The sequence below is a fragment of the Apium graveolens genome, chromosome 3 (assembly GCF_009905375.1).
Source record: "Apium graveolens cultivar Ventura chromosome 3, ASM990537v1, whole genome shotgun sequence".
In the NCBI taxonomy this organism is placed as follows: domain Eukaryota; kingdom Viridiplantae; phylum Streptophyta; class Magnoliopsida; order Apiales; family Apiaceae; genus Apium; species Apium graveolens.
In genome coordinates, this window is record NC_133649.1 from 21,747,177 (window position 1) to 21,770,885 (window position 23,709).

Consider the following 23,709-nt stretch of genomic DNA (forward strand, 5'->3'; position numbering starts at 1 on the left):
ACATAAATCTATTTATAATTAAATATTAATATGTGTTATAAATATTAATATGAATAGATAAATGTAAATATATATTTATAATAAATACTTATAAAATAGTGCATAATATTATAATATTGTACCTATAAATGATTTAAATGTATACATTTCATATAATTTTTTATCTAAAAATTCAATATTTACATTTATTTATATTTATATTAATATTTAATGTTAGACGATACGAGAACGTCATGAAAACGAATGTACACGAACACGTAAATACACATGCTCTAAATAGTTCGGTTTTGTATTTAATATTTGAGTATTTCATATATGGGATACTCCACTACCAGTTGGGTATCTTGTATAAAGTGGATACTCCACTGACAGTAGGGTATCCAATCGGCTAAAGTTGGCCAACTTTTCAGAAATGGGTTATTTTTGTCAATTTTGTGTAAAAATAGGTTAAATTTGTCCTTCACCCGTTTTGATCGTTGCAAATTTTAGTTTTAAATTTGTTTTGTTATTTATTGAGATAATTAATGGGTTTTTGTAGATGTATTCTTGATTCTGAGTTTGAGCCGTAAAGTGTTTGACAAATTGATCGATAACAAAATCAAGAAAAATTAAAAAAGAACACATCAATATACAACCGATAAAAAAGAACACATCAATATACAACCGATATTGATGCAGATTCATAACAACAACGACACAAAGTCGTAAAGATGCAATAAAATGATTGAAATTAATAGAATTGTTGAACAAAAAAGATTAAAGAAGTTTCAAATCGGTGTTTTAACCGCGTAATCGGTTGAAAACAAGAAAAACCTACTTTGGTAACATGAGAAAATGTAGTTATCTTTGTCTAAAATCATAAACTAAAACCCAATTTCATTGAATTAACAATGTATTTACAAGTGAAAACTAAAAACTACTATTTATCTTGCCCGTGCTACGCATACGTGGTTTAGTTATATACGATCTATTTTTAAATTTTAAAGATATATATTCATGAAGTAGCGACATTGTGTAACAACATTTTTATACCAATATCATCATGTGTAAACAATAACAACAAATCATTCGATAACGTCTCTTTTCTTTTTCTGTATTTGACAAAAAAATTGTATATTATTGTCGTCAAATAGTACGAAGAGTTTTATTTTTTGTATATAGTTTAAGCACGTTTATAGTATAAAATATTAACCATATAACGGAGAGCATAATAATCTAATTACTGGACAAACTACCTGCCATTAAAAATTATTGGTCCATTAATTTAAAAATTTGCAAAAACATGAAGAACATCCAAAAGTTTCAACTTCACCGTCGTGCAAAATGTTACTGTTTGCAAAACAGTAAACAACAATGAAAATAAAAATCAAACATAAATGAAAAAATGAGATAATCTTCATTCAAGATTCCTCGAAACGAAGCGATTATATGAATCTTGAGTTCGGTACCAAAACATTTTACTCTTCCTGCATATTGGAAATTGATATAATGTTAATGCAGTATGATTTAATAAACAACTGTACGTATATTTTGTATGATAAATCACATCTAATAATGGGTAATTATACAATCTACCGACATTTTAACTCGTTTGCTAGTCGATAGAACTGAACCTGAAGTGCCTGCACCATCAGATAGACTGGGAACACTTATCTGCAATTTTGGTTATAGTATGAAAACATTTATAAATTCAAGAGCTAATAAATATCTTTAGGATATATAGTATTGTAGGTATATTATGAAATAAGCTGGAAATTTTTAAGATGTGAAACATGAAGCTCACATTTGTATAATTTGAAACTGAAGTCCTAGTATCAATGTCTTCAAGCACAGGAGAAGTGCTAAATGAACATTCATATGCATCCATAGCATAATATACTGTGCTGCTAACTAATATGTTATCATCAGTGAGCTCAACTTTAACAGTATTTTCTCTTCCTGCAATTTGCTTCAATGGTGGAGGATACTTTGCAGGATCCTACAAAGTTACAATCAGTAGACAACTTGATATAATCATAAAAACAGTAACATATGTTTCGGATAAAACAATTAATTGACACTAAAGGGATTAAAGTACTTTACATTGTATCCTTCAGCCATCAGATTAGTTACTGTTTTACCCAACAATCGTTTCACGGCACGATCATATAAAACAAAATTTAAAGCTTCTGTGTCATCTTCAGCAAGAACAACGATCTTGAACCTGCAAATAAGATATATGAATTGTTGGTAATTTTTTAGGTGGTCAGTTATTTGTTCATATATAAATTTAACTTTACAGATTTATATTGATAAGAGTATAGACTGAATTTGTTTCTCGATAACCTCTATTGTGGTACTGGATAATTCTCCTGGCATCTGGCACATCGATACTTTCCTTCGAACTTTATAACTTCTTAGTGACAATCATTCTTGTTGCAGCTACCATACCACCAGTTGTCACTTTCTTCAACGGATTTAACCTTTACTTTGCACATAAAACTCATCTACACATTTCATTAACATGTTTTCATTTATTACATTCACAAAAAACTCTAATTCGTATTTGTGCATGCAATATTAATCAAATACAGAATGTATTATATGTGAACTTACACATTGATCTTAAATTTGTAGCATATAGATAAATAATACCTTCAGAAAATCAGTAGAAGTTTTCTCACTTAACTCCTTTAGTGTAACCGTTTCAATGACATACACCACCTCCTTAACATCTGTCGTAGTTGGAGAAGAAGTTGTCTTGTCAGAAGGTACATAACCTTCTTCGCGAAGCCTGATACAAATATGGATAAATGATTTTGAACTCTTCAAAAAATAATTAACTAATCATCTAAGATATATAGATGAAATATAGTTGATGAAAATGAGTGTACCTCTGTCTCATAACAAAAATAAAATCATGATCCAAATTGATGTATATCTTAGAAGCAGGTAGTGTGCTAATCTGAACAGAACCTGTATATACATATGAAATGAAATCATGTTGAGTACATGTTAATAATCTCACACTTTACTACTTTAATATTGAATTTTATAGGACTTACTCTTCCAAATCTTAAGTTTTGTACTTGACGCAATAACAATTATAGGCTCCTCCTCACCATCTTTAAATCATGCCTTAACCTCTCTAACATGTGCATCAGTAGTCACGGCAAGATTACCCCATACATTGACCTTATGAGAATCTCTGTATATGTAAGTTCAAGATTATTAAATAAAACAGAGTTTGATCAACAATAAATCTTAGCCAATGAGAAGTCCAATATAAACCTTCCGTCAGTAATCCTGAACTTGCAAATATCCTTCAGACCGTACATAGTTTTGATTTTCCATACATGCTCAAAATCCACTAAAACGCCAATCACATCTACATACCAAGACCAATTATATATGTTGGATTAATAAGTGTATAAAATGAAATAATTTGCGAGACTAATATAAAAACTTAATTTGTTAGACTTATTGATACGTAAGTACTTGAAAAAATAGTATAACCTGTTAAATAATAAAACAGATGAAATAGTGTCTTATTGATGAATAGAATAGTAAATTCCAGCAGCCATATATTTCTTCAAGATATTTCATCATCAAGGTGCGTGGGTAGAAAGGTAAGCCATATCCTCCAACCTACACGATATTCTTAAATAATTCAGAAAAAATCATTGATAAAATATTTGAGTTGTCTTATTGTCTTGCTTAGGTGACTGTCCTTCCTTTGTTTTAAGACTTCCAATCAAATGATAATTCTGTCCATTCATCTTAAAACAGTAAGGACCTCCACCATTGTTGATTTTACGATCTATCTTACCACCAAGTGAGGTAAATTGAAATAAGGAGTTGTATGTCCTTATATTTTTCAGAAAATATGCAATTTTCTCAGATCCAGAAAGCAAATAGTACGAGAAAGGAGGAGGAGGACGTTCTTTGGGAAATTCAACTTGACCATTTTTGCAGCAAATTGAGAATGTCGGTGGGTTGTTCTTGCTTGATTTATTATTTCTCTCTTCATTCCACATCCTAGCTTTACATTTCTCACAAATTTTTGTTGGTGGTCCAAGATCCATATATCTTTTCCAATAATCTGCTAACAATATTTAAAAAGCTCGTACGCAGTCTAATATGCTAACAATTCAAAGCTAACATATCCGAATGAGTATTGATGGAAGTGGAATGACACATACCTAACTCCTCATCCATGTATTCATCCTGATATTCGGTTAAATGTTTACCATCTTTTGCACTTCCATCAAGTTCATCATCTGCAAATTTATTATGAGTAGATATGTTAGCATAATGACAGATGTTGGATACTTTGCATTTACATTAATCTTTACTTCTTAATATTACCTGTCACATAATTCTCATATTCAGGCATATCTTCAAGTGGTACATCACTCACATTATTGAAAGCATCAATCAAATTCCTACTTCCTGAAGATGTTGCTTCAGCATATTGGTCATCAATAATGAGAAATTGAAAATTCCTTAATCTGTGACTTTTTCCAAATAATGCAGTAACTTTTTTGGATTTAAATAACTAACCTTTATTATGGGGAAACCAGTCTGCATAGGTGATACAAAATCATTAGTGTAAAAGCTTGAATGAAATTTAGGACTCTGATTACAGAAATCTAATAATCTGAAGTTTGGAGCTACCTGGTAGCGGGACACCAAGATCTTTAGGATTCGGAATGGTAACTAATATCGTATTTCGCATTTCTCTTTTCTTAGCCATAGTAGAATTTTCTGTAATGCGAGCATCAATATGTGACTTTTTATCCGTGGTCTGTAATCTTGATGGGGATTATAAATGCCTGTTTGCTAAAAAAAATGTTTTGTTTCAGTATTGATCATAATAATCAATCAGTTCGAAATATATATATATATTCATAGTTGTAAACTTACAACTATGTTCTGCCTCTTGCGGTGTTGAGAATGGATTGTTGTTTGGTGATATCCTAGATGAAGTTAGCTCAAACATAATATGTTTCTTAGCAAATGTTGGTCTATTAAGAATGATTCGAGAAATATTACTTTGCTGCAAAACATAATAAGCATGGATTTTGATTTCCAGTTAATAAAATTACAACTAAATATTACAAATATATGACAACATTGAACATACATGCTACTACCTGAAGACGTCTTCTATTTAGGACTATATGGATGAGCTGTTGAGTTAATTTGCGTTAGTCCTGACTGAGGTGTTAGATCATCTAAATTTAGACTTCTTTGTGATGGTGTAGTAGCAAGTGAAGGCTCAGTTGCACGACGGATATAACCTAACAAAAGCATATCGTCAAATTTCTTGCATTTAGGCCAAAATATATGCTGGGTTCACAAAGTTAAACTCAATGAAGTAATATATTTACCGTTTTTACTTGATGCTGAAACATTGGGGTCTGCATTCTCAGAAAATGAATGTTGATGCAACAATTCTCCACGGGATTTAGTTTGCTGAGAAAACTGCAAAGTTCTTATCTTCGTAGCTGAAAATGTTTTAAATATATGTTGTTAGTTTGATGACCAAAAATGATTTGTGAAATAATTCAGGATTAGTTGCAGTACTATCTTTTAAAAAAATGGATACCTTTAGGCGCTGAAGAAGGAGACAATGGGCCAGGACAGAACCGCTTAGGACCTATAAATGCGAGGAAAGATCATTTGCTTGAATTTAAATTTTAAACGTCTACATCATCGAACTTACCTGATGATGATTCATGGCTGACATGTCCTTCCTTTAGAGAATGTGTCAACTGAGTTGTTACAGAGCTGTATATTAAACTTGATGAATCGTGGTTATTTTGTGACTGAGAATTCTTATTGGCATGCAAAAATCTTTCATCCAAGCCTGTAAAAAATATTGATCATAATGCTGTGTATTTTCAGTCCACAGAAACAACAACACAATAAACAAACCTTTTGATGAAAACGTTTGAGACAACTGGATTTGATTTTTTTTAATACCTAGAAAAACAGAATATGGCTTAGATCATTAAGGTGAATACGCTTAAAAGATATACATAACACATACCTAAACCAGAAGACCGTGACTGTGAATTCATATTGGCAGGGAAAAAGCGTTCATCCAAGCCTACAAAAAAAATTGATATGAATGCATGCTAGGTTTACATGCTAGTGAAACAAACAAAAAATACCCAAACCTTTCGATATAGACGTTTGAGACATCTGGCCAAGAGGTTGTCTTTTATTACATACCTAAACAAAACATGAATTATATCATTAAGATGACTACGCTTAAAAGATACACATTACACATACCTAAACCGGGAAATAGTGACTGTGAATTCTTATTGGCATGCAAAAAGCGTTCATCCAAGCCTACAAAGAATATTGATCATAATGCAGTATATTTTACATGCTATCTTCAACCAAATAAAAAATACCCAAACCTTTCGATGAAGACGTTTGAGACAACTGGCCAAGAGGTTGTCTTTTATTACCTACCAAACAAAACATGAATTAGATCATTAAGATTACTATGCTTAAAAGACATATATAAAAACATACCTAAATCAGAAGAACCATGAACATTGTGATTGTGTTTCTCAAGAACCGTAAAATCATTAGCAGATTTTTCTTTACCAACTGAATATGTAAACATTTGTTGAATATATAATGAACGATGTCAAAGATTACTGATGCTGACAATGTCATTAGCAATCAGTTATATAATAGATGATGTCAAAGATTACTGATGCTGACAATGTCATTAACAATCAGTTATATAATAGATGATGTCAAAGATTACTGATGCTGACAATGTCATTAGCAATCAGTTAAGCTTGGGGCCAACCCTAAGTAAGTTCTATTGTAACCTTAATCTGTAATTTATACTTGTAACACTTAATGTCTGTAAAATGTAAATGAAGCAGACTGGAGCATTATTCCCTAAACAGTGTCAAGCCTAAGAATTATATCTGGAAGAAGATCAAGAAGGTCATGCCTCAGAAGAATTATGAAGAAGCTTGGAGTTGAATAATTCTGTTTGGTGAAAAATATTCTAAGTCAAAATCTCTACAAGTCACAGAATTAGTGTTATAGAGAAGTCATTCGAGAACTTAGAAAGACCTATCGAGAACTCAGGAAATGCTATTGGAGATATCGATAAGTCAAATACCCATTCGAGAACTCAGAGATGTCGACAAGGATACATTCATTAGAGAACTCTGAGTTATTGATAAGCCAAAGTCCATTAGAGAACTCTGAGTTATCGATAAACCAAAATTCACTAGAGAACTCAGAGTTGTCGATAAGTCAAGTCAACAATGAAGTTTCAGAGATATCGACAAGCCAACATGCCTATTGAGATGTCGAGTTCTCTACAGCTTAATTGGAGATCTCGAAGTGAAGAAATTTCTCTAAGTACAAAATTGCAGAACAGTTCAATATCCAAGGTTACAAATCAACAAACAATTCACACAGTTAAATTGACAAGTCTACAAAAAGTAGCTTGAGAGATGTGCAAGATTAATGGTAAAGATTAACTGACAAAGGAATATTAAAGTGAACACGGGATGCTAAAGATATGCTAAGCCAGAAATGAAAGATCTGTTTTTCTATAAATAGAAATGACAAGTGACAGTTTAGAAAAGCTAGTAGCATGTCTTATTACACACTGTGTAAACCAGCAGTTAACTGAGTTATAAAGTTAACACTGGTCCTTAGTCAGTAGTAATAATATAGATAGAAAATCTTGTATTCTCTCTCAAGAAAGAAGCTAAGTTCTAAACCAAGAACTTAGAGATTTTTAGCAAAACACTGCTTGATTTTTAATATAAAATTAAGTGAGTTTTGAAGATCTTTGTTTTACATATTTACATTGTTATTTATGTTTAACATCTATTCTACCAAATCATTGATAACAACCAACTGCTAAAGCCAAAGTCGATCAAAAAGTAAACATTTAAGCCAAAACACATTCACCCCCCTCTGTGTTGTATTTATATCTAACAAGTGGTATCAGAGCAAATTCTGAAAGCAAACAGATTAGATCTTGGAAAAATGAATACACAGAAAATCAGTAGTATCAAGATTCCTCCCTTTGATAAGGCCAACTACACTTTATGGAAAAAGAAAATGTTGTTGTTTATAAGAATGGCCAATCACCTTTACATTCAGATCCTCAAGAATAGGCCCTTCACTCCTATGGTTAGAGTTGAGGAAACCACAGATGGAGACATGGTTATTCCAGCTCATTTTGCTCCCAAAGATGCCTCTGAGTATACTGATATTGAAAGAGAGAAAGTTTCCCTAGACAGTGCTTGGCAACTGATACTAATTGAGTCACTTGACAATGTAATATATAATAACATTGTCAATTGTGACACTGCTAAACAGATCTGGGAAAAGATTGAGATACTCTGTGAAGGAACTGAGGAGGTTAGGTCAAATCAAAGAAGGATATTGATTTCTCAGTATGAAGGTTTTATGGCTAAACCAAAGAAAGGGATTACTGATGTGTTTGAAAGGTTTAATAAGTTGATAAATGACTTGCAGCTTCACGATAAATTTTATGAAATTGAAGAAGTGAATTTGAAGTTCTTGCTTACTCTCCCTGATCATTTGGAACAAAAGATCTCTGCAATCAGAGAAGGAAGGGATTTGAGTAGAATCACACTAGAAGTGCTCTATGGGGTTCTGAAAACTTATGAACTTGAAATGATTCAAAAGAAATCATTAAGGGATGGTCAAGGATATGTAATGGATGGCTCAAGTGCACTGATTGTCAATGATGGCCAGACCTCTAATGATGAGCAAAGATCCCAAACTCCAGAAATTTCTATAAGTGAGAAAAGAATCAATGACACTAAAGAGCAAGTCATACTGAAATTGGATGAAGAAGATGAGTTCTACACTCTTGATGAGCTAGACAAATCAATGGCTTACTTGGATAGAAAATTCTCTAACATTAGAGTGAAGAAACCAAGATTTTTCAATAGCAAAGGACAGTTCTTCAATAAAGATAGCAGCTGAAAAGGAAAAGGGAAGTACACTCCTGATAGCAAAACTGGATACAAAACTGGATCTGTTGACAGATCAAACATAAGGTGCTTTAACTGTGATGAGTTGGGCCATTTTGCTACAGAATGTAGGAAACCCAATAAGGCAAAGAAAGACAAAGTCTATCTTGAATTGGAAGCAAAGTATGATGCTCTTCTAAAGAAGCAACAAGGGAAAGCTTATATTGTTGAGAGAAAGAGCTGGGATGATTCAGATAATGATGAAGATGAAGAAGTTGGAAACTATGCACTCATGGCCTTGGAGCAAGGAGACTCTTCATCATCTAAATCACAGGTACCAACTCTTACCACAATTGATTTAAATGTGAGTCAATATAAGGAAACTGTTGAAAAGATGAGCACAGAAATGTTCCACATTCATACAAGCATGGTTGCTGCAAATGAGGAAGTTAGCAGATTGAAAAAGATCAATAAAAAACTTGAGAGTGAAAAACAAGAGACTGAATTGTTGTTGGTTGAGCTTGATGCTGCTAAGCAAGAAAATTCATACTTAAAGAACAAATTAATGTGTGCAAGTGAAATTGAAGCAGTATTGAGAGAAAGGCCGGAGAAGAATGAAGTGAAGCTGAAATCCTTCAAAAATGCTTCTGAGTTGGTTGGCCAATATCATGAAAAGAACAAGCCATGTGCAAACATTGCCATTGGTCTTGAATATGAGGGTTTGAACAACAAAAAGAAGTCTGTCAGTGACAAAGGAAATCAACTGAAACTGAGAATGTTCCAATTATTTTGAAGAAAGTTGAATCACCTTTGTTCAAGGCATGTGAGGTGAACTTCAGTGAAGAAGAGTTGATCATCAAACAGGAGATAGCTGATGAGGACAAGGAAAAGAAAAATGATGAGACAACCCAGTCTTCCATCTCTGTTAAAACACTAAAAGCCAATCAAGAAACTAAGGAGCCTGTGAAGGAGATTAAAGCTGAAGAAGTCAAAAAGAAAAAGAAGAATATAAATGGAAAGATTGGGATAAACAAAAGAAATAATTTTACTTATGTTGCAGATGCTCCTAGAAAGAGGTGTGAGAATTGTGGATCAATGAATCACCTAACTCACCTTTGTAAAAAGATTATTAGCAATCCACCTGAAGGAGTCTGCAAGTACAATGAAGCTAAGGCTAATGATCCATATTCATTCTGTGACAAGTTTGACTGCATTCCCTGCAACATGAAAGTGATGAAGAGTTGGCACAAATTGAGAATTGATCTCATAGAATCAAAAACTGGTTCTATATCTGAAAGGGAAAATGCTCAACAGTCTATGAATTCCATTTTATTTGAAAATTCTCATTCTACTTCTGCAAAATCAGTTAACAAGAAGAAAGTGCCCAACACAACTTGGGTACTAAACACACTTAATCCTCATTGTATGCAGGGCAAAGGAAAGAAGGTCATATGGATCATTGATAGTGGATTTTTCAGGCATATGACAGGTGATAAGGCCCTGCTATCACAATTTGAGGAGATGGCTGGCTCTTTGGTGAGCTTTGGAGACAACAACAAAGGATTCACAATGGGATATGGCAAGATTGTTTCTGAAAATGTTGTCATTAAAGATGTAGCACTAGTTGCTGGATTAGAAGTAAATCTTCTAAGCGTTAGTCAATTTGAAGACAGAGGTTTTCAAGTTGTTTTCAACAAAGAAGATTGTGCTTTTATTAGCAAAAGGTCTGGTGAAATTGCTCTTAAAGGAGTAAGAAAGGGAAGCTTGTTTGTTGCAGACTTAGACTCAACAAATAAAGATGGAGTGTGTTATTTCTACACCAAGGCATCAGAAGAGCAAAGCAAATTGTGGCATAAGAAGCTATCTCACTTGAATTTCAAAGCAATCAACACCTTAGTCAAGAAGGAGCTTGTGAGAGACATGCCTAGTCTGGAATTTGCTCAACTGGAAGTTTGTGAAGCTTGTCAAAAAGGAAAAATGAAAAGATCAAGTCACAAGTCAAAATTTGTGAATTCTATAAGTGCACATCTACAACTTATTCACATGGACTTGTTTGGGCCAGTAAATGTCTTGTCCATTTCAAGGAACAAATATGCCCTTGTCATGGTTGATGATTTTTCAAGATACACTTGGGTTGAGTTCATGTACTCTAAAGATGAAACTCCAAACATTATAATTGAGCACATCAAGAAAAATGAGAAGCAAGTTGAAGGAAAAGTTAGTGTGAAAAGATTGAGGAGTGATAATGGAACATAATTCAGAAACTCAACATTAAGTGAATTCTGCAAAAGCAAAGGCATTGTTCAAGAATTTTCAGCAGCTAGAACACCTCAACAAAATGGATTAGTTGAGAGGAAAAATAGAACATTGGTTGAAGCTGCTAGAACCTTGCTACAAGATGCTCAGTTGCCAACTAGTTTTTGGGAAGAGGCTGTTAATACTGCATGCTACACTCAAAATAGATATCTCATCAACAAAGCTCATGGCAAATCACCTTACTCAATCATGTCTAACAGGAAGCCTACAGTGAAGCATCTACATGTGTTTGGAAGCAAGTGTTATATTCTAAAAGACAACTCTGAATATGTGGGAAAATTTGACAGCAAATTTTTTGAAGCAATTTTCTGGGATATTCATTGGAAAGAACAGTCTACAAAGTTTATGTGATTGATCAAAAGAAAATTATGGAAAGCACATATATGACTTTTGATGTTGACAAGTGTCCAGGCTTGGAATGCCTTGATGTAAATGATGCTGAAGCCCTTGCATTTGAGAATCTAACCACTGATAGCGATTCTGATGAGGATGATGAAGTTGTGGCACAATAAATGACAAATGAAGAGACCTCTGAACAAAATCATGGGAATGAAAGCTCTCTTCAGACACCTGAATTTGGTGGCATAAACTCAGGGGGAGAAGGAGAGAATGGAAATGACAGTCATGGTAATAGTGAAGAAAATGATGAAGGCACTAGTCAACAGACACACACTAGAAAGTGGGATAGGAGTCATACAGTAGAAGCTATTATTGGTGATCCCTCAGCTGGTGTGATAACTAGAAGTGCAACTGCTAATGAATGTCTACATGCATGTTTTCTATCTCAAGTAGAGCCAAAGAAAACTGAACAAGCCCTATTGGATCCTGATTGGATATGTGTTATGCAGGAGGAACTGAATCAGTTTGAGAGAAACAAAGTTTGGAAATTAGTCCCTGCACCAAAGAACAGAAGCATAATTGGAACTAAGTGGGTGTACAGGAACAAAATGGATGAAAATGGAATGGTTAATAGAAACAAAGTAAGGCTGGTTGCTAAAGGCTACTCACAAGAAGAGGGAATTGACTATGATGAGACTTTTGCTCATGTTGCAAGACTAGAAACAATAAGAATTTTTCTGGCATTTGCTGCACACTCAAATTTTAAGGTGTATCAAATGGATGTCAAGAGTGCTTTTCTTAATGGTGAACTAGAAGAAGAAGTTTATGTGCAACAGCCACCTGGCTTTGAAGATCCAGAATTTCCTAACTTTGTTTACAAATTACTCAAGGCTCTATATGGATTCAAACAGGCACCTAGAGCCTGGTATGCCACACTGACAGAATTTCTACTCAAACATGGTTTTACCAGAGGTACTATTGATAAGACTCTCTTCTACAAGAAGCATGGTGAAGATATGATCCTAGTTCAAATCTATGTGGATGATATCATCTTTGGATCTACAAATGAAAAGCTTTGTCAAAGATTCTCTAGGCTAATGCAGAGTGAGTATGAAATGAGCTGGGAGAATTGAGTTACTTCCTTGGCCTTCAAGTTAGTCAAAGAAGTGATGGTATTTTCATCAGCCAAACCAAATATGTGAATGACTTATTGAAGAAATTTGGTATGGTGGATAGCTCACCTGCATCTACACCAATGTCTACTGCAACCAAGTTGGATGAAGACAAGAAAGGCAAGAGTGTGGATATTTCAAGCTACAGAGGGATGATTGAATCATTGCTTTATTTGACTGCTAGTAGACTAGACATCATGTTTGCTACTTGTCTATGTGCTAGATTTCAAGCCAATCCAAAGGAATCACATTTGATGGTTGTGAAAAGGATTTTCAGATACTTAAAGGGAACTCTAAACTTGGGATTATGGTATCCTAAGGGAACTGGTTTTGAAGTTGTTGGATACACATATACAGATTTTGCTGGATGTAGGGTTGATAGGAAAAGTACTAGTGGAAGCTGTCAATTTCTTGGTCAAAGACTTGTATCCTGGTATAGTAAGAAACAACAATCTGTGTCAACTTCCACAAATGAGGCTGAATATATAGCTGCTGGAAGTTGTTGTGCTCTGGTGCTTTGGATTAGAAATCAGCTAATGGACTATGGTCTAGTGTTACACAAAATTCCTATTATGTGTGACAATACTAGTGCCATATCTATAGTAGCTAATCCAGTTAATCATTCTAGAACAAAGCACATTGATGTTAGGTACCATTTTATCAGGGAACATGCTGCAAATGGTACCATTGAGCTCATTTTTGTTCCAACAGAGAAATAATTAGCTGACATTTTTACTAAACCTTTGGATGAAGCAACCTTCACTAGACTTGTGAGTGAAATTGGAATGCTCAATTCTTCATTCTAAGGCAAGAACTCAGCTAATGTGTTGCAGCAGATTAATTTCTAATAAAGCAACCTAGTTTGATTTAATTGGAAATTAACTGAAATATAAATTATAAATATTTCAGAATCTCTGTATATTTATTTTTCTTTAAAAACTCAAAAATTAACTTAGAATATTTCAAATTCTAAGTAAACTGCTTAGTTGTTAATTTACATCTTAAATGTGTAAAATTAACACAAGGCAGAATAACAGTACTCAAAGGTATAGAGAACTGAATTCTCGATAAGTCAAAATGACTTATCGACAAGTCATTCTAGAGTTCTCGAGTGAGTTCTCGATAAGTCTATTTACAGACTTCTCGAATGACTTCTCGATAAGCTCTATTATGACTTATCGATAAGACCATGTAGAGTTCTCTAATAGTGTTAATTCACATAGTTCTCGACAAGGATATTTTGAGACTTATCAATAACTCAGAACTAAAATAATTTAATTCAATGAATTATTTTAGACAAATACTTTTGGAAAATTTACTCTGATTTCAATTTGATTCACTTCAAATAAATTAGAATCATTTTTAGTCCATTTTCGGACAAACTAGGCATTTATTAGAGTTCTCGATAAATCATTTCTTAGTTCTCGAAAAGAATTAATAATATGACTTATCGAATGTACCTTTTTCAAATTCAAAATTACTTCTCGATAAGTTTAATATCAAACGTTTATTTGACTTCTCGATAAGTATTTTACTTTTTCTATAAATACCCAGACTTCTCGATTCAATTTGAACTTGGAATTTTTCAAAATTCTAAGTAAACTAAATATTTATTACTTCATATCTTCAGTATATGAACTTAATAAATAACAGATCAAAAGAAGCAAAAAGAATGAAAAACTGAACAAATTTAATTCATAAATTATGTTTATAAAAATACTCTTGACATACTTTGTCTCTAATTTCTCTGACTTATTGACACATTTACATGCTTATATGATTTCTTGTTTACGTGAAAATAATTTAGTCCAATGTTAGTAGACTAGTACATTATTTGTGTTATTTTGAGTATGCTGATAGTGGTAAATTTATTTGACTGATTGCTGATAGGATGAGTTACTTTTTGTGTAGGGAGTACGTGCTTATTTGCATGGGGAATAATCACTCTTTAAAGTAAACTAATATTCTTGAGTACTTGCATGGGGAATAGTAACTAGTCATTTCTAGTTTTCAAGTATGCTTATGTGATTATTACTCTTATTATCCGGGCAACTCAAGAGTCTCTTGGTTTCTATCTTTACTCCCTCTATAAATTAAAACGCTTCACTCTTTATCATTTATCACTACTCTCCTATTCTCAACAAACATCTACTTTCAAACTCACCTCATGTTCATCTCTCTCTCTCTCTCTCTCTCTCTCTCTATCGCTCAAATGGATGCCCCAGTCTTTTACAGACTTATTCATGGAGTTTACCAACCGGTCCATCATTTGGATGATGACCTAGTTTATTTTGATCATATCGGACTTCATGTCCGTCTCAAGGGGGTTGTTTACAGCCCCTTTGATATTCCATTTGAGGTCTTTTACGAACTCTCGTGGAATGATCAAATCAACATTTTTTTCTTTGAAGAGGAAGTCTCTCTAGAGATGGAGAGACGTACAAGGGTGGCTGAGCAGCAACGCCTTGCTGCTTTGGAGTTGCAGGAGAGGATCATCTCTTTTGCACACTCCATGTCCAGAGCTTACCAGCGCAGGGTGAGGAGGTTGGAGGCCGAGAAGAAGGAGTCTGAATTAGAGTAGTTAGGATTAGAATTTACTTGTTAAATCTATGTCTTAATGTACTATGTTTCCATTTTTAATGAAAGTTCTGATTCTTGTCTTGCAATCTCTTGTTTGTGTAATAATTACTATGTGCTTATATCTATATTAAATTTTGTCTTCTCTGCAATAATGCTTGCAACTAAAATATCTTACAATGTATTTGTCTAATGAAACTCCAAAAAGATACATTTGTTCAATACATTACAGGTCTAACACAAGACATCAACAGGGAATTCAAATAATCAATTCACAGGTATTAATGCTAAAACTACAGCTAAAACATTTCAAAACCAAATTGCGGTTTACCCAGGCACAACAACACAAACATAAACTCAAACACAATCCCACTCAGGTGACTCTCAAAAGCCACATGTTTTACAAAAGGACATCAATTTCATAATGTTCTTCAGATTATTCTGTTGTTTAAGAAAGAATCCACCAAACATGAAAATTTATCAGTTTACTGAATATTTCATGAGTATTCCTTATGCACCTTCATATGCAAAACAGTCCTCAGAGACTGAAAGGTTTGAGGGTAGTACTCCTGAGGGGGAGCTATCTAAATCCTCTCCAATTCAATTGGAGGTTCCTCAAAAAGGAACGACTCCCCTCATAACTCTAGCAGAAGCTGTCTTAGCAGTCAAAGCTAGAAGAACAATTGCATATGACAATGTCATAAGAAGGGCAATCTTAGCACATTCAAGTACCAGTGTGTTGCAAGACACACAAGGGTTTGAGGCTGGTGCACATGGCGGTAACCCAGTCAAATCCCCTCCAATTCAATTGGAGGTTCCCACTACAAGTGGAGGACAACACACTGTCATAACCGCAGAGCAATCTGTGAGTCAAACTGTGACCCCAGTCATAGATGTTTATGCACTCATTTTTCTGGTGAAATGATTATGATTAGCCCTATATGGTCTTCCTCTAATCATATGATCACATACTAACTCTTCTCAGCCACATCTTATTTCTGTAGGACAAACAACATTTGAGCCTTTCATGTGAGAATAAGAGAAAAGATTGAGTGAAAAACAGAGAATAAGAGAGGCAGGATCCTTCCTGGCAAAAGGAGAGGTAGAATTAGTGTCTGGATTTAGCAATCCTTGTGAGGTAACTCTGACTCTTAAAAGTTATGAGACTAGTACAGTGAGAAGTAGTGAGACTACTTATTCAAAAGATCAGAGAGCTTAGGTTTTTCCTATTCTAATCTACTTGGTAAAATCATCACTACAGACTTCACTAAAACTTGAAGCTGCTGATAGTGTTCTACATGAGCTTTGACAAAAACTTGAACAATGTGCATCTAGCTGGATCTTTCTTCTTGAAGATAATGTCAAAAAGGGGGAGAATATATCTAAATGCCAAAACAGCTAATGGATGTTGCCAGATAATAATATTCTTTTCTTGATAGGGGGAGAAGGAAGAATAAATCTAAATGCAATTCACAAAAGAAGATCAGATGGGAAAATTGGGTTCTTGGGTTCTGCATTTAGATAAAGTTTTGACATCATCAACCAGAACTTTTGCATAATTTCATAATGAACAAGTTGGGGGAGATTGTAATATATAATGGATGATGTCAAAGATTACTGATACTGACAATGTCATTAGCAATCAGTTATATAATAGATGATGTCAAAGATTACTGATGCTGATAATGTCATTAGCAATCAGTTATATAATAGAAGATGTCAAAGATTACTGATGTTGACAATGTCATTAGCAATCAGTTAAGCTTGGGGTCAACCCTGAGTAAGTTGTATTGTAACCTTAATCTGTAATTTATACTTGTAACACTTAATGTCTGTAAAATGTAAATGGAGCAGACTGGAGCATTTTTCCCTAAACAGTGTCAAGCCTAAGAATTCTATCTAAAAGAAGATCAAGAAGGTCATACCTCAGAAGAATTATGAAGAAGCTTGGAGTTGAATAATTCTGTTTGGTGAAAAACATTCTAAGTCAAAATCTCTATAAGTCACAGAATTAGTGTTATAGAGAAGTCATTCGAGAACTTAGAAACACCTATCGAGAACTCATGAATTGCCTATCGAGAACTCATGAATTGTCTATCGAGGACTCAGGAAATGCTATTGAAGATATCGATAAGTCAGATACCCATTCGAGAACTCAGAGATGTCGACAAGGATACATTCATTAGAGAACTCTGAGTTATCGATAAGCCAAAGTCCATTAGAGAACTCTGAGTTATCGATAAACCAAAATTCACTAGAGAACTCAGAGTTGTCGATAAGTCAAGTCAACAATGAAGTTTCAGAGATATCGACAAGCCAACATGCATATCGAGATGTCGAGTTCTCTACAGCTTAATTGGAGATCTCGAAGTGAAGAAATTTCTCTAAGTACAAAATTGTAGAACATTTCAATATCCAAGGTTGCAAATCAACAAACAATTCACACAGCTTAATTGACAAGTCTACAAAAAGCAGCTTGAGAGATTTGCAAGATTAATGGTAAAGATTAACTGACAAAGGAAGATTAAAGTGAACACGGGATGCTAAAGATATGCTAAGCCGGAAATGGAAGATCTGTTTTTCTATAAATAGAAATGACAAGTGACAGTTTAGAAAAGCTAATAGCATGTCTTATTACACACTGTGTAAACCAGCAGTTAACTGAGTTATAAAGTTAACACTGGTCCTTAGTCAGTAGTAACAATATAGATAGAAAATCTTATATTCTCTCTCAAGAAAGAAGCTAAGTTCTAAACCAAGAACTTAGAGATTTTGTAGCAAAACACTGCTTGATTTTTAATATAAAATTAAGTGAGTTTTGAAGGTCTTTGTTTTACATATTTGCATTGTTATTTATGTTTAACATCTATTCTACCAAATCATTGATAACAACCAACTGCTAAAGCCAAAGTCAATCAAAAAGTAAATATTTAAGCCAAAACACATTCACCCCCCCTCTGTGTTGTATTCATATCTAACAATTTGTCCGGTTCTTTTTCTACTACTACCTACATCAGTTCATGCCATATACAATTTCAAAATACGTGATTGAAATCCTGGTAACGAAGAAGGAGATAAAACAGTATCATTAGATGCATATAATGTTAGGAGTTGTCCCACATCGTTTGTGGGAGGGGCAGTTTGCTAGTATATAAGCAGCCAAATAACTCCAATTAGTATGAGGCCTTTTGGGAGGTGCCCAAAAACAAATCCGTGCGGGCTCGGCCCAAAGCGGACAATATCATACTAATGTGGAGTTAGGCTTGCTCAGCAAGCCCAACAATTGGTATCAGAGCTATGGTTGTGACGGTCCATAACAATCTCACGTGGGCTCCAGAATGGACCTAGGAAGAGGCAGATGGGCTTGCCCCAGAATTTGCTTAAGGAAAAGGCAGACGGGCCTTCCAGTATGGGCCTATTGGAAGCAGATAGCCAGATGGACTTTCAGTATGGGTCGAGGGAGAGCCTGGTCACACTAAAGGAGGCAGAATCGACAGGTGTCAGGCCCGATGTGTGAAGGGGAGATTGTTAGGAGTTGTCCCACATCGTTTGTGGGAGGGGCAGTTTGCTAGAATATAAGCAGCCAGACAACTCCATTAGTATGAGGCCTTTTGGGAGGTGCCCAAAAAACAAACCCGTGCGGGCTCGGCCCAAAGCGGACAATATCATACTAATGTGGAGTTAGGCCTGCTCAGCAAGCCCAACAAGTGGTATCAGAGTTATGGTTGAAACGGTCCATAACAATCTCAGATGGGCTCCGGAAGTGACCTAGGAAGAGGCAGATGGGCTTGCCCCGGAATGGGCTCAAGGAAAAGGCAGGTGGGCCTTCCAGTATGGGCCTAGGGGGAGCAGATAGCCAGATGGACTTTTAGTATGGGTCGAGGGGGAGCCTGGTAACACTGAAGGAGGCAGAATCGACAGGTGTCGGGCCCGATGTGTGAAGGGGGAGATTGTTAGAAGTTGTCCCACATCGTTTGTGGGAGGGGCAGTTTGCTAGTATATAAGCAGCCATATAACTCCAATTAGTATGAGGCCTTTTGGGAGGTGCCCAAAAACAAATCCGTGCGGGCTCGGCCCAAAGCGGACAATATCATACTAATGTGGAGTTAGGCTTGCTCAGCAAGCCCAACATATAAAGTGTTACCTTTCTGTGAAGAAGAAGGAGACAAAGGACCATTGTTAGGCCATTTCTATGCATTCAGACTATTTTCTTCATTCATGGCAAGAAGGAGATCAAATTCGTGTAACTGATTCCTTGTTAACTGAGATGTTGATTGTATACATTTGAATTCGAATTTTTCAGTTTACAGTTGATTGAAACATTTGTTTAATTTGAATTTAAAATTTACTTAATTTTAGGAGTAATGATAGGCTTCATAACAATATTTGATCTGATATTCCAAATATAAATATGAGTTTTATCCATGAATTTGGACTATCCATGTTTTAACCCAAAAGTGTGTAAAAATAGTTAAGATGGGTCACCCATTTAAAGTTGGACTATCCATAATATAAGTGATTTTACCAAAATAGCCAAAGTCTAGTATAACTTTTTTTAGGAGGAGGGTATATGGTGTAATTTGATTTTTTTTTTGCTAGCAAAGTTTAGGAATATATTGATCTCGAAAAGAGAGAAAAAACAACCTATATAGTCATATGTTTATAAATACTTTTCCCATTTTTTTCTAACAAATTAAAAAATTGGAAATGACTAAAATATCTTCCTTGATTGATTTATTTACAAAAACACCTTAATCATTTCAATATTATTAGATAATATGGATGGTTCGTATTTGCTGGTTCATTGGATTTTTTGATATTTTTTTTTTCAGTATGGACAGGATTGCTCTATTTTTTTTTGTGTTACTGCGTCTTTAAAAAAAATCTCTTATGTTGTTTTGTGTTTTAAATTCCCTGGGAAACTATTTCTTGTTATGGATTCTTAATTCTATATTTAGATTCGTTTCTTATTTTTAGTTGTTACAATTTTGGATCGTTTGGTTGCGTGATCCTATTTCTCATTTGGCAAACTCTTGAGTCATCATCATTAGTTTGAGGGAAATGTTAGCTTACATTATTTTAATTATTGTTTCGGGATATTATTATTATTATTATAGTTTTTTTATTGGATGTTATTTTATTATTTGATTATTGGATATATAAGCCCCATTTTTTTATAGGATGTTTACACTTTCCTTTTTGGGATGTCTCTTCCAATTGTTTACATTCAAAAAAAATTCATAAATAGTAAAGTTTTTATAACATAAAAAAGTAATTGCAACCACTATTTTTCTCCAATATACCTATTTTATATATATAATATTAATCGGTCGCACTACTTTACTCACTTTTTTTAACTTTACTTTAGTACTTTATCATTTTTCTTAATCTCAATATTTAACCTAAATGTAAACAAATGTGAGAGACAAGAAGTATTATATTAAAAACTCTTATTATTTTCCATCTCCTCTCTATACTTTATCGAAGTACATGACATATCAGAGTGCGCGACATGAAATTATATTAGACGAACAAATTGACAGGTCTAATCATGAGCGATACGCGTGAAAATAGTACACAGATTTTCTAAAAATAAAAAAAGGATTTAGAATATCGATAAAAATGCATCTACATACTAAATTTAAACAAAAAATTTAAATCACGCGGTAAATTTTAAACAATAAAACGTATATATTTCTTTTGAGGGAAAGCCAAATTTTAACTCCAACATCACGTTCATTGATATTTTTAAGAGATGTTAATAAAAAGATCACCTGAAACTAGCCCGTACGTTTAGTAAAATTATAAGTGAGTAAATTAGCTTAAACAAGTAAGTAACATATCTTCTTAAATTAATAAATTTAAATAAGCCTAATCAGAAAGTCACGCGTGTAATTGCATGTACGTAAACTAATTAAAGATAAAACAAAATGTAATACGGATGGCGTATGATTATTGGCCAAAGTGTTCACTAGACTAGCATGTCATCTGAATTATTACGAGTTTAGTAACGTCAAATCCAACGGTGATCCAAAAATCCAAATTTGGGGTAAATTGCCCCAAATTTCATTTCAACAGTGATCTAAATGGTGATGCAAATTTGGATCAGTAAACAGTAGTGATCCAAATTTGGAACAGTGAACAGTAGTGATTCAAAAAATTTGGATCACTTGATTTAATATAAAATAATAATTTTGTTATTTGTAGTTTATGAGATTTTAAATTAATTTTGGATTATTTAATTATATAATTAATAACATAATATAATTAATAGTTAACAAAATTTATTTTTAAAATAAAACTTAAAATAATGAGAAAACATAATTTCATTAAAATTTAAAAATAAAAAATAAAGAGACACATATTGCACTTAGAGATACATTAATTGAGCATTTGTGGGAAGAATGTACTAATTCGGAAAATTAGTGTGTATTAATGATATTTTGTATGTTAATTATTGAAATAAATGTGTTTTTCGTGAATTAAGTGCATAATTTTAATATTTTTATGTGTATTAATTTTTTTGATTTAATTAATTTATGAAATATTATATAAATTGTTAATAATGATTAAATGATAAATTTAAGATAAAAATACTTAATATAATATTTATATATTATTATATGTAAAAAATAATTTGGATCAAATATTTGGATCAAACCGTTGGAATTGATCAGAAATTTAGATAAATATTTGAATTAGACGGTGATCCAAATTTGAATTTTTGAATCATAATTGTTGGAGATAGCCTAAAGTGGGATCAACAAAAACTCAAATGGATCAAAAAATTATTTTTAATTCAAGTGGGGAGGATAAGTACCCAACAATAAACCTATTAATTCGGTGTATTCTGACAACTATTAAATTAACGTGTATATTTGGGCAACTACTAAAAAAATCATATATTTTTTTAATTCGGACATGCCCTCCAAATAACTTATTTTCCGAGGGGTTGTTTAGAGTTTGTGGTGGTGTCAGTGATCGCCTAATGGGTTGTATACAGGGGCAATAAATGAGAGGAATTATTGTATACAAATATTATCAACCTCCAATTTGCATAATTTTATAATATTAAACGGACTTGATCTAATATATAGTTGCTCAAATTGAGTGAATGTTTCAGATATCTCATCGCTGAAAATTAATTAATTAGTGAAAGCACTCTTTTGGTAACAAGTCAAGTAAAGAGTGGCCCCATGCATGTAACTCGAGCATGTTCAACTTGATCAAAATGTTTTCTTCAAAGACACTCATTTACTTGTTTATAGTTTGACCCTCGAAATTTCATAATACTCCCTCCGTTCCAATTTATCTGTCATATTTGATTTTTTGTGGTTAAATTTATCAAATTTTGATTAAAAATTTTATATAATATATGATCGAAAAAAATTATAAAAATTATATCATTAAAAAGTACACGTAATCTACTTTAATACATATTCTTCAGTTTTTCAAAATAATGAAAGATTGATATTTAATTTACGATCAAAGTTAAGTCAATTTGACCACAAAAAATCAAACAGGGCGGATAAATTGGGACATAGAGAGTATATTTTTTTTTAATTTATCACAATTCTGGTTACATCAACTGTAATGGGGCTTCCTGGCAAAAAAAACTGTAATGGGGCTGCATAGTAGAAAATTCACGTGCCACTACATTCTTTGTCTTCGTTAAAGTTAGAATTAGAAGGGAAAAAAAATTAACTTTGACAAACTCGGATGAATTTTTAATGGACACTAATAAAAAATTAATCGATTTTTGTTCGATGAATTTATTGAACAAATCGAAGACGAACGATTAGTTAACATAAACATATTTTTAAAATAATTTGACGGTTTTCAACTTTATTTAATTTAAAAAAATTAATTATTTTTTATATACCTAAAATCAATATATCTTAATATCCGTACGATTAGATTGTTGAAAAATTATTTTAAAAAAATTATATGCTTAGTGGAGAGGAAATCTCACTTTGGGGTAATAAGTTTACTTGATTTTCTTTATAAAGTCCTGGAAGGTAAATTTAAATCTTTTAATTATATTTTAAATATATCTTAATATCATTACACCTCGATCGTTAATAAAATTACCTAAATAAAACATTTTGTTAATGAAATGATAAATCTACTTCGCAAAAAAAGCACGATAAATCTATGCAATAAATATTTTTATAATTTCTTTGTATTGTTCCATGAATTTATCAAGACATACATTAATTGCAAAAATATACAAAGAACTTTATTTTCTCATCTTTTTAGTGACATCATTTCTTTTTCTATGCCAAAATTTTGAGATATTTGAAAAAAATGGAAGTTTTTAA

At 33.1% G+C, this 23,709-nt stretch overlaps 1 protein-coding gene and 1 long non-coding RNA gene across 3 annotated transcripts; both read right to left on the reverse strand.

Annotated features, from left to right (window-relative positions):
• Positions 1–4,052: 4,052 nt before the first annotated feature.
• Positions 4,053–4,790, reverse strand: LOC141711260 (uncharacterized). The gene is made up of 4 exons (XM_074513662.1): positions 4,657–4,790; positions 4,543–4,563; positions 4,348–4,431; positions 4,053–4,259 (listed from the first exon to the last, which is right to left on the reverse strand). The coding sequence occupies exons 1-4, from the start codon at positions 4,733–4,735 to the stop codon at positions 4,123–4,125; spliced, it is 321 nt and encodes a 106-aa protein (XP_074369763.1). The 5' UTR covers positions 4,736–4,790; the 3' UTR covers positions 4,053–4,122.
• Positions 4,791–4,911: 121 nt separating this feature from the next.
• Positions 4,912–5,961, reverse strand: LOC141710633 (uncharacterized). 2 transcript variants are annotated; one of them, XR_012570990.1, is made up of 5 exons: positions 5,920–5,961; positions 5,708–5,851; positions 5,591–5,641; positions 5,382–5,489; positions 4,912–5,282 (listed from the first exon to the last, which is right to left on the reverse strand). It is a non-coding gene; the product is annotated as an uncharacterized LOC141710633 (long non-coding RNA). The 2 variants fall into 2 exon arrangements; XR_012570989.1 differs by having other exon boundaries at positions 5,373–5,489.
• Positions 5,962–23,709: the final 17,748 nt, after the last annotated feature.

What these genes read in the sequence shown, in the direction of transcription:
- LOC141711260 (XM_074513662.1), bottom strand. Translation starts at nt 4,735, where the DNA reads ATGGCTAAGAAAAGAGAAATGCGAAATACGATATTAGTTACCATTCCG. An exon ending in TCTTGGTGTCCCGCTACCAG is followed by an intron (nt 4,564 to 4,656) that starts GTAGCTCCAAAC and finishes TCACCTATGCAG; the next exon opens with ACTGGTTTCCCCATAATAAA. An exon ending in CTGGTTTCCCCATAATAAAG is followed by an intron (nt 4,432 to 4,542) that starts GTTAGTTATTTA and finishes CAACATCTTCAG; the next exon opens with GAAGTAGGAATTTGATTGAT.